At 43.4% G+C, this 17607-nt stretch overlaps 3 protein-coding genes across 3 annotated transcripts; all 3 read right to left on the bottom strand.

Moving 5' to 3' along the window:
* Position 1: 1 nt before the first annotated feature.
* On the bottom strand, positions 2 to 7177 carry pptc7a (protein phosphatase targeting COQ7 a). Its single transcript, XM_031849745.1, has 6 exons — positions 6259 to 7177; positions 4849 to 5028; positions 3662 to 3860; positions 2272 to 2395; positions 2042 to 2171; positions 2 to 1881 (listed from the first exon to the last, which is right to left on the bottom strand). The coding sequence occupies exons 1-6, from the start codon at positions 6458 to 6460 to the stop codon at positions 1823 to 1825; spliced, it is 894 nt and encodes a 297-aa protein (XP_031705605.1). The 5' UTR covers positions 6461 to 7177; the 3' UTR covers positions 2 to 1822.
* An 81-nt stretch (positions 7178 to 7258) lies between these two features.
* LOC116384793 (protein phosphatase 1, catalytic subunit, gamma isozyme) lies at positions 7259 to 10752 on the bottom strand. Its single transcript, XM_031849744.1, has 7 exons — positions 10334 to 10752; positions 9744 to 9875; positions 9423 to 9653; positions 9149 to 9253; positions 8711 to 8934; positions 8221 to 8355; positions 7259 to 7912 (listed from the first exon to the last, which is right to left on the bottom strand). The coding sequence occupies exons 1-7, from the start codon at positions 10386 to 10388 to the stop codon at positions 7823 to 7825; spliced, it is 972 nt and encodes a 323-aa protein (XP_031705604.1). The 5' UTR covers positions 10389 to 10752; the 3' UTR covers positions 7259 to 7822.
* A 2105-nt stretch (positions 10753 to 12857) lies between these two features.
* Positions 12858 to 14189, bottom strand: myl2b (myosin, light chain 2b, regulatory, cardiac, slow). Its single transcript, XM_031849264.1, has 6 exons — positions 14106 to 14189; positions 13945 to 14020; positions 13436 to 13540; positions 13207 to 13285; positions 13081 to 13129; positions 12858 to 12962 (listed from the first exon to the last, which is right to left on the bottom strand). The coding sequence occupies exons 1-6, from the start codon at positions 14139 to 14141 to the stop codon at positions 12858 to 12860; spliced, it is 450 nt and encodes a 149-aa protein (XP_031705124.1). The 5' UTR covers positions 14142 to 14189.
* Positions 14190 to 17607: the final 3418 nt, after the last annotated feature.

Raw genomic sequence — 17607 nt, forward strand, 5'->3', positions numbered from 1 at the left:
ATAATAATAAATACTATACTCTTTATTTAAATATTGTACAGGTTTTTCCACAGAGCTTAGATCTTCATTGAACTGTACACCCAAAATATATACAGACACACGCTCTGGTTGTAAGAAAGGGTTTGTAGGAGGAAGATGAGGGGAGGGGGGGGGGGGGGTCAGGAAGTACCAGCTGATTGGGAGAATTGCTTTGTAATGTTAAGGCTGCTTAGATTGTCCTCAGTGCTAGAAAACTAACATTTTGACCACTCACCAATGTCACCTGACACTGCAGTCAATCCTCCAGCGGGAACTTGTCAGATTAAGTAAAGAAACAGTCAGTTAGTGCAGATTGTAAACGGGGATCTGAAGATCCACAGGGAGGGTTTTCTAAGCGTGCAATGGCTTCATCACTATCCCTAAAGTCCTGACTGAGTGCAGAGGAGCACATTCAGGAGATAAAAGGAACCGTCTAAGTGTTAAGACAGCAGGGCGTGCTGGGGAAGCCGCTTGGACTCTTATGGCTACGCAACGCTCAACACCTGGCACATTAAGGAGTTACGGACCTTTATCCAGTATCAACGACACCAGATACAAGGCACATCATTAGAACGTTACACAAAGTTGGTAGTAAATGCAGAGTGCAAATTTGTTGTGATGTAATGGAAACATGAAACCTGCAGTGACCCGACTTCTGAACGTGCCATCGGAGCTCTACAGCAGGAGGGAGAGAGAAGAAGAAAAGGAATCTCTGATTGTGAACAACAGTCTCTCGAGCTACTCTGATGCGGCGATCAGTCCAAAAGAATTCAACAATCCCACCGAACAAAGAAGTTACAAAAATACATTTGGTCACCTGAACAACCTCCACTTGTGTTGATCGTTCTCAGATATGCTTATTAAGATTTGTGCGTTTAAGGCCGCGACACCGATCAGCCCAGACGCTAGTAATTACGTCACGTCAGTAGACTCACTGACGAGCATTCATCTCACACATTCACATCACATGTGATCAAGACTTCAGCAGCAGCTGTGAGATTAAAGGGAGGGTATCAGTTTGACACAATAGATCTCAACTATGAAATCCTTTTAACAGCCACGAAGTAACAAAGACTTGAATTGGTTTAGAAAAGATGGCCGCTGCTCTTCTTCATGAAACATTATTGGATCAACCTGCCAAGAAACTAACCACAGACGTATATAAATGTCACATAAACGCTTTTTTTTTGCAAATATTTATCCAAACATCCCAGAACACCGGTCATTCCCTACTACCAAACACAATGCTCCCCACACACATATACACACAAGGTTCCAGGCCCTTTGACGGAGGTTTTCCTTCTACCAACATTAGAAACCTCTTCTTGCACAAAGCAGTCCATTTATTGAGCCCTAATGCTGCCATCTCGGCACTCACTCCTCATGGACTGGATCTTCCTCTTCCAGGTGCTCAGCATGGGGCTGCTTTAACAGTCTTAACACCTCCCGTCTCAACCCCCCCCCCCCCCCCCCCATCAGAGAAAGATGACTTATCCTTGTCCGACAGGATCCTCATCTCCACCAATGACTGCTCATCCCCGTCAATGGGATTATCCGGTGAGCACTGGAACGCTGCAAAGATGCCAACACTGCAGCCCGGCCAGGAGGACGCGTCAGCCCTCCAGTCCCCTTTATTCAGCCGCTCTCTAATGCACACAATCAGAGAAGTGGGCATGTAGGCGGTTTTTTTGGGGGGAGGGGGGGGGGGATGAGGCAGAGTAGAGCATCCCACATCAGTCCTTCATCCTGGCCAGCAGGAATCAAAGCAGTCCACCACATGCAGAGTCACAACCCCACACCACCTCTAGTCGGTGTATTCGGCCACTATAGACAGCAGCACTGTGATGTCATCTGGCTTTCCTCCTGCACCAAAAAAAAAAGAACAATATCCTGTTAGGATGGAGTTAAGAGATAATATTGTTTTCAACATTTCACCCTAGAAAATCTTCATGTCATGCCCCACTGTCGTCCTATTTAAAACATCTTCACATTCCAGTTGGTCCGAGTCGAGCGAGACACGAACCTCTAACATTCAGTCCGTTGTCACAGGCAAACTGGGCAAAAGGCGACATGTAGTTGGGGTCGTACGCCAGGACGTGGGCCTGCTCTGCGATGCTCCGGGCCGTCTGCTGGATGCTCTCGTAGTTTGAGTTCTATGACGCAAACAAAAACAAAGCGGGCATGAAGGTCGTAATCCAGATATACTGTACGTCTGATTCCATCAAGCCTGTCCGGGCCTCAGTGGGGACTCACCTTGAGTTTCTTCAGCTCCTGCAGGATCATGTAGTCGGGCATGTTGTCGAAGAGCCCGTCGGTGGCGGTGAGGATGATGTCGCCCAGCTGGACGTCGAAGGATGAGCTGTCTGCTGCGTCGGGGCTGCCGGCACCAACACAGTTAAGTCAGGCAGAGAACACCGACCGCAATGATCCTCTCGGTCATTTAAGTGATACGGGATTTAAAATGTGTTTTCTCTCACAGCGAAAAACTAAAAATACAAAACTTAGCGCAAGGTTGTGACCGCATTAATTCATCCGCTTTAAGCTTCTTCCCCATCCCTTTTACACCCCCCCCCCCCCCCCCAGCCAGTCACGAATGTGAGTCATTACAACCTCTCTGGGCTGCATCATGACACACTGAGCCAAAGCCCTCAGGGACAGCCCGTTCTGTCCTGTGACTTCGAGGTCGCCAAAATTGCAGCTCACAAGAACAGCCAGGTAGAGCCGTAGAGAGAGAGAGTACTGCTGAGGCATTATGGGAGCACCCACGGTTAGATATGAGAAACTTCTCCGATGGAGGTTTTGGGTGAGCAGCTGTCATTGGAATGAATTTGGCTGCCTTGTCTGGATTCATCATCCATTGTTTGACACATCCGTGAGCCAGAGCCACTTCTCACATGCCAAGGACAAACCGATTGGATGATTATTCAGCGATGGCTCCATTAACGTCTTATCACCAATTATAATTATGAAGATTAATCCTCAGGCGAAATGAGAGGGTCAAGCATCCCGCATTAAAATACACATCAGTGTTAATCACACGTCTCTTCCAGAAGTACACGGCGTCACCGTCTCCTTTGGCACATCAACATGCTCCAAATCGTTTATCTTTTAATGAACCTTTTTTTATTTTGCTGTCAAAGGAATACTATTAGAGATCTTCAGTTCTGACCCTTGCACTCTTTTCAGTTAGTTGCCCTGTTAGTGATCTAGCGTTGGAAAGCTTAATCTGCTGCTGCACTCAGTGTTAATCCAGCTGAGGAAATCTTTCAACTAAAAAAGCACAAATTTAAACAGCAAGTGTCATTTTAAGAACCGCATTAAATGCACAACAACTGGAAGTGACGAGGAGACTGTATTAAGGTTTAAAAATAAGTCAAATAAAACACTAATTGACGTGCGTTTCAGGTTCATTTAACTTCCGTTCTTTCAGAAATGCTTTTTAAGAGGCTCAATGTAATCTGAGTTCTAGACGGAATGAGTGAAACGGTGGCTGAGCTGCTGCTGCAGGATTGGCTGTGGACTCTTCGCTCGGCAAACACCCAGCGCTCGCCCCGCGCTCGCCCCGCACTCTACCGACGTGGCCCGCCCCGCACTCTACCGACGTGGCCCCGCGACGGACGGACGCCGCCCCCGAGCGTCTCACCTGTCATTGAGGACGGCTCCCTCGGCTCCCGGCGGGGCGATGGACAGCTGGAAGGGCGTGTTGAAGTAGTGCTGCTGCTCGTCGGAGCGGTGGACCACCTCCCCGCCGCGGACCACCAGGAAGCCAGAGTCGCCCAAGTTGGCCGTGTGCAGCCTGTGGCTCTGCCGGTCCAGAACCACAATGCAGGCCGTGCTGCTGCCTGCAGACACACACACATTTCTCTTTAATATAAATGCAAATGCTTAGCAAAGAAAAATGCAAATACGCTCTGCACCTTCAGCTGGGTCGAGGTAAATGTAACTACACCACAGAGCATTCATAACAAAACCAAATAGTATTGCGTGGGTATTTTGAAGTTGCTGAAATAAATAAATAATTTTCTTAATGACTAAAGCTGCACCCACCCTAAAAACAACCTCTTCCTCCTGACTTTTCTCAGCTACACAGCTTAGAAGATTCCTCTCCCTTTATGGAAAGACACAGTCTGAAGTGTGTTTTTAAGAGACTAATTAATGAGGTCAGCGCGACTACACAAACTTGATGTAACACAATCAGCGTAGAGCTTTTAAGAACTCTTTGGACTTCCACCAACTGGGAGATGGAGAAAAACATGAGCTGGGGGAGCGGGAGGACAGCGTACAGCCACACCCTGCTGGTGATTCATCCGGCACACCGAAAATATGCAACAAGGATCAACCTTGAAAAACCCCTCGCGCACTGTGACTCACTCACTCACTCCCTACCACTCTCACTCCACACACACGCACACACACGCACACACACACACACAAAGAACATTCCCTCTTCCGTGAAGGAACAGCACAATACGGTGTTGTTTTCCCTGCTGCACATGTGATAAAGGGGTGGAAAAGTACTGACACTCGCAGAGATCTGTTCCCAAAACATGCATTCAGTGACGTTTCACGTTTGTGCTTTGTTGTCTGGAAGCGGTGCAGAGGAGGACAAGGATTGTGGAAGTGAACGGGTCAGGACTCGGGACATTCCCGCGACTTCTTAGATGGGATCTGGCTGCTCTGACTCATGATTTCCATCCAGCCATCAGGCGGAAACAAACAGCTTAACCCGAAACAGTGTACTCGCATCCAAACCACATGGAAAATGTCCGTTTTCACGTGCATGCACAGTACGCCTTTACTCTCTCTATCCAGCGGCTTTACTGCGCTCACCCTGCAGCGGTACTTTGTTCTGCAGCAGCTCGTAGTAGCTGGTCGTGAGGACTCCCACTGGGTTGCTGGGGACAAAGCGTCCTTCCTTCACCAGCCTCTCGCACGTCTTCATCAGCGTCCCTGAAAACTGAGACGGGTCTACTCCGTAGTCCCTCCAGCCACCTACTCCATCTGCTACACCTAGAACAAACAAATTCACAACATTGACCTTAATATTAGTTCAACAACTCACACTTCCATCACTAATGTACGTGTTCTGTATCAGTGCATAATGCTGCTTTTTTAAACCCTCGAAAGGGAACTATTTTTCTAAATGAAAACAAGTTAAGAAACATGGTAATTAATCCCTACGTTGCTCAGACTCTTTCCACAAGTGAGGATAAGCTAGAACAATGCCGTGCAGTTTCACAATAAAAGAAACACAATGGGTACTTTCACCAAGATGCAGAAAAGGGACAAGTGTGGACACAGTGCTCAAGAACTCAAGGAAATGTCACAGAATGTACAAAGTCACAAGTTCATCTTTGAACTGTCACTGTTTCAGTTATTGCCAATTATGCAAAGCGGGTCCATCTGATCTTCTACAGCAGTTGAATAAATCTTTTGAACAATTAAACATAGATGTTATACACTTCAGTGGATTTTAGACCCACTGATGGTATATTGTGGCTCTCAAAACATAAAATCTGATCCCTGAATAAAAACAGTTCATCTTTCTATAGAAACATGATCTCTTTTGTAGGTTCATAAGAGCACTTGTTCCCTGAGGAGCATTTGATAAGGCCACAGACTTTCTTCGACAGGAAACTTTAGTCCTCCGAGGACTGACCATACAAGGATGGCCCTCTGGTCTCCTCTGTGCCAGCACAGAGAGGAACAGGCCCGCTGAAAGCAAACAACTTTACAACCAATCAAACCGTCCAAACAATAACCTGGGAGGGTAAAAAGATGTCCTGATTTTCGAGTTTACTTTGCGTGAGTCTTTGTTTGACTGACAGCTCCACAGAGGTGTTAAATAACAGGTTTGTTTATATAAGATCCAAGGTCTTTGTGCTGAAGAGCCATTTTAAATCAACCCTGAGCCGGTTTTAAAGAATAAATTCTCCACACACTATGAACCCAGTGGAGGTTCAAGTAGAGTAAATAAAGATGCAGCAGTGCGTCGCAGGTAATCAATACAGAACACAACAGATCAAGTGATGGGATGTTAGCAGCGGATAAGCCCTTTTGTGAAAACACCCAATTGTATCCCTCAGTATGCACTTTAAGCCGTTTAATATAGCTATTGTTCGCACGTGCAATCCAACCTCCGTAGCCTTCCGATAAAGCGGATAACCTCTGACCTCCCATTCGGGACACAGCCAATGCGATGGATGTTTTTTCGACGGCAAACAAAAGCAGACGGCTCACCCAAAACATCTGCGGATCTGTGCCGGGCGATGAAGCACGCGTCGTCCCCGTAACACATCCCTTTCTTCAGGATGCCTTTGCAGAAGTCCTTGCCGAAGCCGCAGCTCGCCGTCACCAGGCTGTAGTCGCGGCCGTCCGTCTGAGAGAGTCCGCCGATGACAGCTCTGGCAACCAGTCTACCGTAGGACAGCACGGACAACATCACCTACACACGCTGCAGCTCCCAGCTGAAGAAAACACGGCCAAGCTAGCTCCCCCCTCCCCTTTGCTAGCTTACCGGCGGTGTGAGCGCACAGTGTAGACTTGCTAACGAGGCTGGAGATGTGGCGATAACTGCGGGGATCCAAGCGCGCACACCCGGGGGGAGTCTTTGCGGTTTTTTTTTTACAGAAAACAGACGCCTCTTCTGCTCCAAAAGACCCGCAAGTGTTGGTTCTCCGCGGCCATGGTGTCAGTGTTGTGCCTCTGTCGACGCCACATAACAGAGTGAGGACCAGCCGTCCTGTGACCTCGCTCCCTCCGCGAGCGAAGTCTTGTGACTGCTCTGACGTCAGACAGCGTTACGCAATCTGCGTTTCCTAATAAGGAAATGTCACTTTCAGACAGCTTCTATCTCATTCATACGTAATACAACTATGTTTCATGGATAGATTGAAAAATAAATAAATAAAAATTAACCTACAATGGCTGTTTGAAGCCTCAGAATAATGCAGCATGATAACACATAGAAAAATACCGAAGTGGAGAAAAATAATCAGCAAAAAAAGCCAATTAATTATTTAAAAAAATAAATGCTGACGCTTTACGTATGCAATATTTCACATACTTTGGACAACGTGCCCAGGTCCCTCACCAAATTGGATTTTGCACTATATTCTGTTGCCCGGTTGTTTATGAGGTGTCCTGAATTAATAACATGCATTGAAATGTGCAGTTCAGTTTGTATTGTCATGCTTAATCAGCAAAAAAGTTTGAGGAACAAATGACATCCAGATACCAATTCCCCCTTAAAATACACTCAAAGTTTATTAGAAAGGTTTAGATGTTACAAGAGTGCTTCCTTATTCATTTATTTTAGCACAAGACTTGTTTAAAAATGTGATGATGCAGTGTAAGTCAATATCTCATGATACCGACCGTGAATTAACTGTAAATATAGTTTTACAGAAGTAAACAGGTGTTTGTGACTCATCCCCGTTGGTTTTTATAGCCGTTAATACTCATTACTGAAATGAATAGGACAATAAAGAAACTGGAAAAAATTGTGCACAGCTTCAAAACAAGGCATTCCTGTGCATAAGTAGCCGTATTGTTACATTTTTCCTGATTGAACAGTCATATGTGGCAAAGACTAGCTGCAAAATGGAGTGCAAAACACCTGAGGTTTTCATGGTGACACATCAATTTACCCCTGTGGACAAAACAACGAAACATTTTGCTTTCATCAGGTAGGAGTGAACATCTTTTCATTATTGGCAGCATGAAGGACAACCGACCCTTCATATGCAGAAGACGTAAGCAGAACAGAGGAGCGAGAGTCCGGTCGTTTGTGTCCCCCCCACACTCATTTCTTGGCTTGCTTGGTGACCATGTTGCGGGGGGGAGTCACGGGACGGCTGCCGTTAGGCTTCTTCTTCTCAGCTGGCTTCAAAATCTACAAAAACAATATATAGATTACTGTCACACACAAACAAACTCCTTCTGCAGGTGATGTTCACCCAGCACAATTTCAGAGTAGAAGAAACATTTTGGGATTTTTGTGATGGCTGTTTTTCATTATTTTTACATTTTCAATTCATTAAAATCAAAAAATTATAGATTTATTAGAAGAAAAACTATTTGTGTGTAGTTAATTGTTGTTCAATTGAGCAGTATGTTACAGTTACAGTGTGTCAAATCTAAGTACAAATCATATCGTCCTAAAATACTTAACGCACGAGCTGACCTTCGTTTGAACCTTACCTGAAAAGAGCACATGAGGGTCTCGTCCACACTCATCATGGCACCAGCATTGTCAAACTCTCCACAATAGTTGGGCGCTGAGAACAAAGTGACAAGCTGCCTCTTTGCGAAGAATTCATAGCCATCCTCAACAACCTGCAAGTGGGATAATAATAATAATAATAATAATAATAGACACTTGAAAAAAAGAAGTGTTATGAAGAGTGTTAGATATAGTCTTGTGCACTGGTTCCTGATGGGCCGGGCCTAAATCTTTTTCAAAGAAAACAAAGAAAAAACAATCTTCACTTGAACTGTTTGACAACCACTAGACGGACGTATGCGACCAGAGATCAGGGGAATCATTGTCCAGCGCTCACAGCATTGTGCCCGTTCTGTGTACAGCACATGCTGTACTGCACTCCTTGTGTATCAAGTGTATTCAGCATACCTGCCAATATACAGTGACGTCACATTCCTGTTGATAATGACGGGAGGTCTGTGTGATTACCTGATGGGCCCGACAGATGAGATCCAGGTCGTGCTTGTGCAGGAACTTGGCCACCACCTCTGAGCCGAAGGTAAATGACACACCCCTGTCGTTCTCCCCCCAGCCCAAAACGTCCTTGTCTGGATCTGACCACAGCAAATCACACAGCAGACCCTGGTCGGGCACGTCAGTGGGGCGCATGATGCGTCTGATCTGCTCCATGGACTGAAGGTCAGGTGACAGTCCTAGACAGAGCGGTAAAAGTACAAATAAACACACTGATACAGAGGTCAACACGAGGAAGGTCCACATCAGTTGACAAACAGCATTGCTTCAGGACAAATGAGCGTGGCTGACATACTTTGGACATTCTGCAAAACTAAAACCAAAGTGAGGATTAAGGAAACTATACGAGACAAACAATATTAGATTTAGTTCAAATTCAGAAATAACACCCACCTCCGTGGCAACAAAAGATCTTCTCATCAACAATGGCGGCGATAGGGAGGCAGTTAAAACAATCTGTGAAGGTCTTCCAGAGTTTGATGTTGTACCTTCTTTTACCTAAAAAGTTCAGGAAGAAAAGATTTCAATATCAAAGCAATAGCAACACTTCTGTTGCTGCAACAGTTGCGAAACTCCACCAAAGACATCAACCACATACACCATGTGACAAGACTGAAAAGAAATAATGAAGTATAACTTTTACTGGGCACGGAGGTACGATACTCACACTCGTCGTAGAAACCATATATTCTGTTGATTGAAGCACACTCGTGGTTTCCCCTCAGCAGGAAGAAGTTCTCTGGGTATTTGATTTTGTAGGCCAGCAGAAGGCAGATGGTCTCCAGAGACTGCTTCCCTCGGTCCACATAGTCGCCCAGAAACAGATAGTTGCTTTCTGGAGGGAAGCCCCCGTACTCAAACAGCCTCAGCAGGTCATAGTATTGCCCGTGGATATCACCTGCAGGACAACGGTGCAACCAAGGTGAAATTAGAAAATTATGCTAATCATAAAACCAATCTGATAGATACACATTCAAATCTTACTCACCACAAATCTTGAGAGGGGCCTCCAGCTCCAGAAGAATGGGTTGACTGAGAAAAATCTCCCTTGACTTCAGGCATAATCCACGAATCTCGATCTCCTGCAGCTGCACGTTCTTGCCAGGCTTTGCCCCTCTGACTGCAACAAGAAAACATAAACAAAAAGGTCAGCAAAAAACAATGGATGGTAACGGTTTCACACACAAGCTGGTAACGCCTGTTATGTTATATCTATACTAAGGTTGTGCGGGACAAAAAGGTGACCATATGTGTGACAATGTGTAGTGTTTGTGTGAGAGATAGTGTGTGTGGGACCAAGTAACGTGAACGTTACATGTCGTTTCGTGCCCTTCATACAGTAACATTCTCAACGCAGACACAAATGAGGTAATACCTGAAGTTTAGCCGCACATAGTGACTAATAACCGTTAGCTAATGTTAGCTAATACGGCTAGTTATTGTTCAAGATGTTGAAAAACATCCGCTAAAGCTAGCCGCGTTTCTAGCTAACGTTACTCTCAGCGTTCGTCACATCATGCGGATAACTGAAGTAGGTTAGCTAATGATTTATAGGTCGTATTTTCAGCCTTTCCTTACCTTCTAAAAGACGCTGGATGATACTGTCTATGTTGAGCTTGTCAACATCAGCCATTGTAGCGTTGGTGTTAATAACAACCGATTCAGTCAAATTTAATTATTCGCGTTTACACGCTCGAAAGCTAGCCCGCTAGCTATCCTAGCATTAGCTACCTAACGTTAGCTTCGCTTATTTTCCGACTAAATTTGTTGGTGTGACCCTGTTTCTGTTGAGCTGGTCGTTGACACCTTTGGCAATCTATTACGCTACTCCGACGTGGCAGTTAAAAAAAAAAAAAAAAAGAAGAAGAAAGATCTACATCTAACGGTTGGCTTTTTGGTAAGAAACGGGGACTAAAAAAAATAAACGTCAACCGCACTAGCTGCGATGGTGCCCCGTCTCTGTTTTTCTCTGCCGCACCTTGTACTGCTAGCCAGCTGCTTCGAGGAGGCTGCTGCTGCTAGCTGCTGCGCTGCTGCTGCCCCCTAGTGGACTGGATGAGAACGCGCCTTTAACCCAGATACAGCTGAGCTTTTTGGAGGGTAAAAATACAGGGAAATAACAACACATCAACTTGATTATTAAGTAGATATTATGAGCATCAGGGTTCACTTTGAAGACGGAAACGGATAGTGCAAAATTCATTTGCACTATCGCCTCAATTCCTTTGTCATCGTATAGGTTTATGTTCAGATAAATATATACTTTGGGATTTATATTGTATATAGTCGTTAAATGTTTATACTTACATCTGTTCTACTTTTTTTGTTGTCCTTGTTTTTATTTTTTGTATTTTTCCTGTTTATTTGTAAATTCAGTGTATGTACGTGGAGAGCAAATGAAAAACTGGAGTCAAATTCCTTTACATGGCCAATAAAGCTGATTCTCTCTCATATATAAACAAAGATATGACAGCCGGGTTAAGTAGGATATTGTTTGTATAGTTAATCCATGGCCCTTAATAAGAATTGTCAGAATAATAGCCTACTAGGACAGCAATCTTTTAAAGCAACATAATTGCATAGTATTCTTTTTTTTAAATTATAATTAGCATATTTGAGAAAAAAACGCTATTAATTGTTACCACAGCATAATGTTAGGTGCAGTGATTCTCTTAAATGTATTCGTAAAGCATTTAAAATCAATCTAAGTCTAGTTAAGGTACTAACAACAACATATTTGTAGCTCATTGCTGTTCAATTGAGTACTATTTTTAAATTACACAATATGTTAAATTAAAGTGAAAATCACGTGATCCTAAAATACTTGATGCACAGATGGAAGCCACTCACCTGGGAATAGCGCGAGTAGTTTAGTATTTCACAGTGAGTTAGTGCCATTAGAAGATAGACAGCAGCTTATTACAGGGTAATTATATGGTACCTCAATCACTGGTAAGTCCTAAGCAATAATATAGTTGCATTGGTAATAACATAGTGCTGGAATGGATAAGTATTTACCAGGTAATTATGCAGCAATTTGGGGAACAAAGGGATAATGGGCAGTGATGGATGCGGTAATTATTATTCATTATTCAGCAGCATGTATATGCCAATTTTGTTGAAAAAATTAAAACACAGGTTTATATTTTGACAGTGTGCTTACTAAAAATCAGATGAGAACGAGCCATTCTGAGCTCTCGGGTGTTTTGGTAGTGATGATACATTGACAGGGAACACATTCATATAATTCCTGCTGTTATTGAGAGACACTGCTCAAACAGACATATCGTAAAACACTGCTGCAAGATAACTATATGCTTCTCTGCTGCAACAATGGGAAGCAAAGCTGCAACACAAATCTATCTCCCTCGAGACAAATGCAAAAGAATAATAGTTGTTTCTCACACTGGGATTATAGCTAACCTCCTCACAGGCCTGCATGTTTAACCTCCTGACCACACACACACACACACACACACACACATCATCATCAGTGGATTTTTGCAACATGTCTTCTTCAGCAAAAACATCTCATAGCATGTGATGTCAACACACAGTAAACACTTCCTTTCTGTGGTCTCATACACTTTTAATTTGACCTATTACATACAGGAGATCACATGTACATAGCACAGTAATAGATATAGAACTATACACACTAACTTATAATGCTTGATACATTCATGCAGAATGATGTGATTCATGTAAATTCATTTTTATTTTGTTTTTCTTCTGTGTTATATTTCAGCACAGGGGGGGGGGGGGCACCTCAGGCTAAAACATCGTTTTTCATGCACTGATCAATTTTGAGATTTAGGGCTATTTTGTCGTCCTTTAGACAAGTGGAAAGAAAACATCCAAAATACACATTTAGGTGTTTTACGACTTTGTCTATTTGCGTCTGTAGATTTCTCCTAAATTCACCAAAAGTTAGCATAAGATGGTGCCTAATGTGCATATTTAAACATTTCAGAAAACTTGTAATACAAAAAAGAATTGCCTTAATGTAAGTAATCAACTGGGAAAGTTTCATGGTGATATCTATTAGTTAAATGTTTTGACCCTATTCCCTTGGGGTCCAGAGTGAGATCTCAGGAATCCTCTACTCTTGGTCTTTCTCTTCACCGTGTGTGATGACGTAGACCAGGTTGTTGTAGTCCAGGTTTCCTGCTACATCTGGTGGGAAAGCTGCAAACATCTGTTCCATCTATGGGAGGAAAAAAACCAACAAGATTAATATTTGGAGTGAATCATTTCTCTATAGCCTTAATGAAAACCCAACAATGTCATATATACTCCAACGTTTTCCAAGGTGGAGCTCTCACCTCTTCAGGGGAGAACCTGTCTGCCTGAGTCGTCAACATGTTCGTCACACTGTAAAGAGAAGCAGCTGTGATGAGCAGACTGGGACGTTCACACCTCGTTCAGCAACAGAGCACTTTGTTACTCACAAATCTTTCTTTAACGTTCCTTTCCCCTCAGGATCGAAGACTTTGAAAGCGTTCAGGATGGTCTCCTCCGGGTCAGCACCTGGAGATGAACAGTTGGCAGTTGAGGAAAAGTTAAAACAAAGGAAACATCTTTTTCTTTCTTTCTTTTTTTTAACCAAAAATTGCCATGCATACATTTCTATTGTTACAATCAGGCTCTGGAATATGCAGAACCCCCCCCCCCCTTCACCTTTTAGTTTCTCTCCAAACATGGTGAGAAAGACTGTGAAATTAATCGGTCCTGCTGCCTCCTTCAGCATCTCATCAATCTCTTCTTGCTTGACATTTAAACGGCCTAGAGAGAGAGACGGCGGATGAGGGTGGAATCAGGTTTAGAGCTTGATCAATCTGACTGTTGTTTTCTCGATTGATTGATTGATGAATCCTCTGGTCAATAAAGTGAAAAATGCCTGTCATAATATTACAGCAACCTCAGATCACTTCACCACATTGCTTGTTTTGTTTGAGCAACAGTCCAAAGACAAAGATATTGAGTTTACATCACATAAGACAACGACATTCTAACATTTGAGAAGCAGGAGAGTGTTTGGGCATTTGTTTGTTTAAAAAAACGACTTAAAAATGGTTTTCTCGACATATCGCTTCAGCTCCAACAATGCTGACGACTGGGTATACTTCTATAGAATGTAACAACTTATAGCACAACAGAGACACAACAGACACACAGGTGGTCCATACCTAAAGCTGCGTAAGTGTCTCTCAGGTCATTCTTGTCAATGAAACCGTCTCTGTTTTGATCCATGATGGTAAAAGCCTGCAGAAGCGTTATGGTTACACCAGTGTCAGAGCGAAAGTGCTCAGATTCAATGTGAAATGAAACATTTCGGCAGAGCACTGACCTCTTTGAACTCCTGGATCTGGGCCTGTTCAAACATGGCGAACACGTTGGAGCCGCCTCCATCTGACCTCTTCTTCGCTTTCTTGGGTGCCTGCAGGGTTGTTGTTGTTTTTTTGACAATGACGCTCTAATTAGATTCAACACTAATGGCGCGATCATCACCTGGCTTTCTGCTTTCAGCTTCACTCATCGGGTTTTACTGTGACACGTGCGCTTATGATAACGAGCCAAAACCAAGTGTGGGGGCATTCATTGTACACCAGGTTATAGGTTCGTGTACTGGCGCGCGCATTTCATTATAGGACGGATTAAAAACACCGACAGTTTGTTAAATATTTACTCAGGCCTCCCGATTCTGCGAGAATGCAGATTTAAGCCTGGGGAGGGTGTGGTCCGCTGCCCGCACCACACAGTCACGCGGTGGGGGGATTATTCTATAGGGCCTGGGTGATGACAGGATGGTACACTGAGCCCTGTTTGATCAGAAATCCCTGTGAGGCAAGGATTATGTCGAGCTATTTACACGACTGCCAAGGAAAAAAAACCAGTGTGAGGGAATGCAGCGGGATGACATCATACTGCTCGGATTCACGGGCCTCTCGACAGCTGCTGTCTAACCCTTGTTGTGGATTAACTCTCGAGCATTTATATCTCTCTCGTGGACGGGACCTCTGGCGCTTAGCTTATTTCTTTATTTTTTTGTTTTTAAGAGGATTCTTGCTCATATGGGACGCGAGGCGGAATGTGCGGATTCTTGTTGCAGGAACGTGATTGGACGAAATAATACGTTTCATTATTCTTGACCCCTTTGTGTTCTGCACCTGCTGCTCTTTTCTTCTCCTTTTCTTTCCTCCTTTCTCATCACCTCTCCTCCCCTGTGAACTCTACTTTCCCCTCATCTCCTCCGTTTTGCTCTCCTCTCCTTGTTTGTCCACTCCTTTCCTCTCCTCTTGTCTCCTCTCCTCCTCTTTTCTCTCTTCCCCTTTTGACAGAGGCCGTTAGAGGAAAAAGGACGCAACATTTACTCTCCTCTCATTACCCCCCCCCTCTCTGTATCTATATACTTAAAAAAAAATCAATTAAAAAAATAGATACAAATAATCAATAAATCATCAATAGGACAGCGCTTTTATTTTTGTTGATCTATTCAGTGCCCATGCTCATATTGACATGGGGTCTATTGATTTATCATCATTGGTGTGAGCAGAAGAAGATGTATAATTCATCACATGACAGTATATGATATACATACATAATATAATATAATATAAAACACATGCAGCATGAAACAGAATGTCTCCTCACAGTCTGGTGGTACTTGAAACAAGATTGAATGCAATGACAATGAAATCAGTGTCCACTCACCATGTTCCAGTGGTAGCTGATGAGGAGCAGTATCCTTTATGATTGGGCGGCACACAAGACAATGGGTAGATATACTGACCCCTCTCCCCTACATAATGGGGCACGCTGGGCTATGAATACTCCACGCCTTCTTTAGTCAGGGCCCAGGTAAAGAAGACTAGTCCCTCGCCGCCGCCAACCCATTGTCAGAGTTCATGAGATTTAGGGATAACAGCCAAACGCACATTCCCCATATACCGAGACCCCAGAATAACAATAGGACATAGCTTTGGCTCAGGAAGGACAGTTGTTTGTGACTCACAGTTGCACTTGATGGGATCCATCATCCAGCTGTCCCGTCAGAGCTCCACGGGGACCAAAACCAAATTATGATGGGAGCGGTTTCTTGGTAGCACAATACAGGGAACTGTTAGCCGAAGCGTCCTGAGCCCCAATAAGATCATAAACAGCATGTCATGCTGTGGAAAACATTAGCAGGACACCTTGTTTATACCATGTGTTGCATGAACAACATTGTTGTTCTCTTACAACAATGTTGGGCAGTTGTCCATTCATGTGTTACACTGTTCTGTGTCCTTGAACAGTTTTTAGACATGTTTCATACATTAGTTTTAAGGTGGGTAAAATGTATACTTTTGTGTGATGATAGAGTGCAAGCTAAGTGGATTTTAAGTGGAAAGACAAAACGCAGAGAAGGTAAATATGAATGTATTGTTATTTACTTATTTATAGTGCAGCATCAATCATCGCACACTCACAGTGAACACTTTAAAGAGCTCGCTGTATGTGTGCAGTGTTTGACACCAGAAGGCTGTTTTCACATTCATCTGCTGAAGGAGGAAAGGTTCTCTGTGCCTTCCTTAAATCTCAGTTAAACATGTCTAACAGCAGGATTTTGTGACGTCACAACTAGTTTGGAAACCAAAGTTGGTCCATAATGCAACTTAAACAAGAGTGTGATGTGGAAACGAGACCTCCAGTGCACCAACACTTAGAATGGACTTTGCAGGGAAGTCAGAGACGTCTTGTGTCCAGCAGGTAAACCTTGGAAATTAGCAATATTTGCATATTCACAGATTCGAGATGTTTTAATCAGAACGATGGAATCAATTTTAAGAATTTTTAACAATACATTTTTTGACAAGCCACATCAGACAGGAATTATTATTCAAATCAGAGTATTTTATATGTCTTAAAACCTGCTGGAGGAGATCTTTAAGTGTCACAAGCATACATTTTATGACTTCTCCCAACATTAAGACGTCATGTGTTTTGAATTCTTAATTCTTTGAACTATGAACTAATATAATGATAGTTGTTTGAGGACTGCAGACCTGGATTTCGTATCATCTGAAAAGTGCTTGGAAGAGAGTTTCATGGAAGGTTTGTGTGTTTGAAATAAGGGTTGAATTAAAGGGTTGGTTCACCCAAATTACAGAACTTAATATAATCTTTCGTTTTGGATGAACTGACCCTTTGAGCATTTACAGGACTGCAGACTAAAACTACACCGGCTCATTTGGATGTAGAAATAGTTAAATAGCTTTCATGGAGATTATTAGAATTTTGATTTATTCAAGTTTTTAAAAAAGTGCTGTTTTCAAATAATTTCTTGAAAATTACATGTGTTCATTCACGTTCTTGTGGCTGAAATACATCTTTTTCAAAGCAGATATTTTGACATCACTGCATGAAAAGCACAGGTGTAATTCGTAAATTGAAGGCTGCATAGCAGATGTTCCTGTTATTATTAATAATGGATCTCAGGCATGACTTACTTAGTTGCATGTGTGCTTTTCCTGCTTTGACAAGTCACAGCGTCTGCTGCGACAAAGGTCTCGAGGCTGACCTGCAGAAATAAAGACAAATGCTTGAAATGCTCAGTGACGGTTTCTAAGCTTGTACTGAAGCATGAAAACAGTCACTGGGGATAAAGTTGAACCCTACGACTATCATTTCGGACAGGTTGAGTGGAGATGCTGTCTTCCAACTGCAGACTCCTTTATTTCTTTGACCAGTCACTTACCTCTCTTGTCCAGTGGGTAGTGCTAGCAACCCACAGCATTCAGCATCTAAGCCACACAAATCTGATCCTAACTCAGCTGCACTGAATCGACTCACTGTTGTCCCATCTGATT

The sequence above is a fragment of the Anarrhichthys ocellatus genome, unplaced genomic scaffold (assembly GCF_004355925.1).
Source record: "Anarrhichthys ocellatus isolate YVR2014 unplaced genomic scaffold, GSC_Weel_1.0 scaffold9, whole genome shotgun sequence".
NCBI classification, from domain to species: domain Eukaryota; kingdom Metazoa; phylum Chordata; class Actinopteri; order Perciformes; family Anarhichadidae; genus Anarrhichthys; species Anarrhichthys ocellatus.

Coding starts and splice junctions, on each gene's coding strand:
- pptc7a (XM_031849745.1), bottom strand. CDS start 6,460: ATGTTGTCCGTGCTGTCCTACGGTAGACTGGTTGCCAGAGCTGTCATC. Junction 5,029..6,258: donor CAGATCCGCAGATGTTTTGG/GTGAGCCGTCTG, acceptor TGTTTGTTCTAG/GTGTAGCAGATGGAGTAGGT. Junction 2,172..2,271: donor AGGAGCTGAAGAAACTCAAG/GTGAGTCCCCAC, acceptor TTTGCGTCATAG/AACTCAAACTACGAGAGCAT.
- LOC116384793 (XM_031849744.1), bottom strand. CDS start 10,388: ATGGCTGATGTTGACAAGCTCAACATAGACAGTATCATCCAGCGTCTT. Junction 9,876..10,333: donor CATCCAGCGTCTTTTAGAAG/GTAAGGAAAGGC, acceptor TTCTTGTTGCAG/TCAGAGGGGCAAAGCCTGGC. Junction 8,356..8,710: donor TCATCTGTCGGGCCCATCAG/GTAATCACACAG, acceptor TCCCACTTGCAG/GTTGTTGAGGATGGCTATGA.
- myl2b (XM_031849264.1), bottom strand. CDS start 14,141: ATGTTTGAACAGGCCCAGATCCAGGAGTTCAAAGAG. Junction 13,286..13,435: donor GTTTGGAGAGAAACTAAAAG/GTGAAGGGGGGG, acceptor GTTCATCTCCAG/GTGCTGACCCGGAGGAGACC. Junction 13,130..13,206: donor GGAACGTTAAAGAAAGATTT/GTGAGTAACAAA, acceptor TTCTCTTTACAG/TGTGACGAACATGTTGACGA.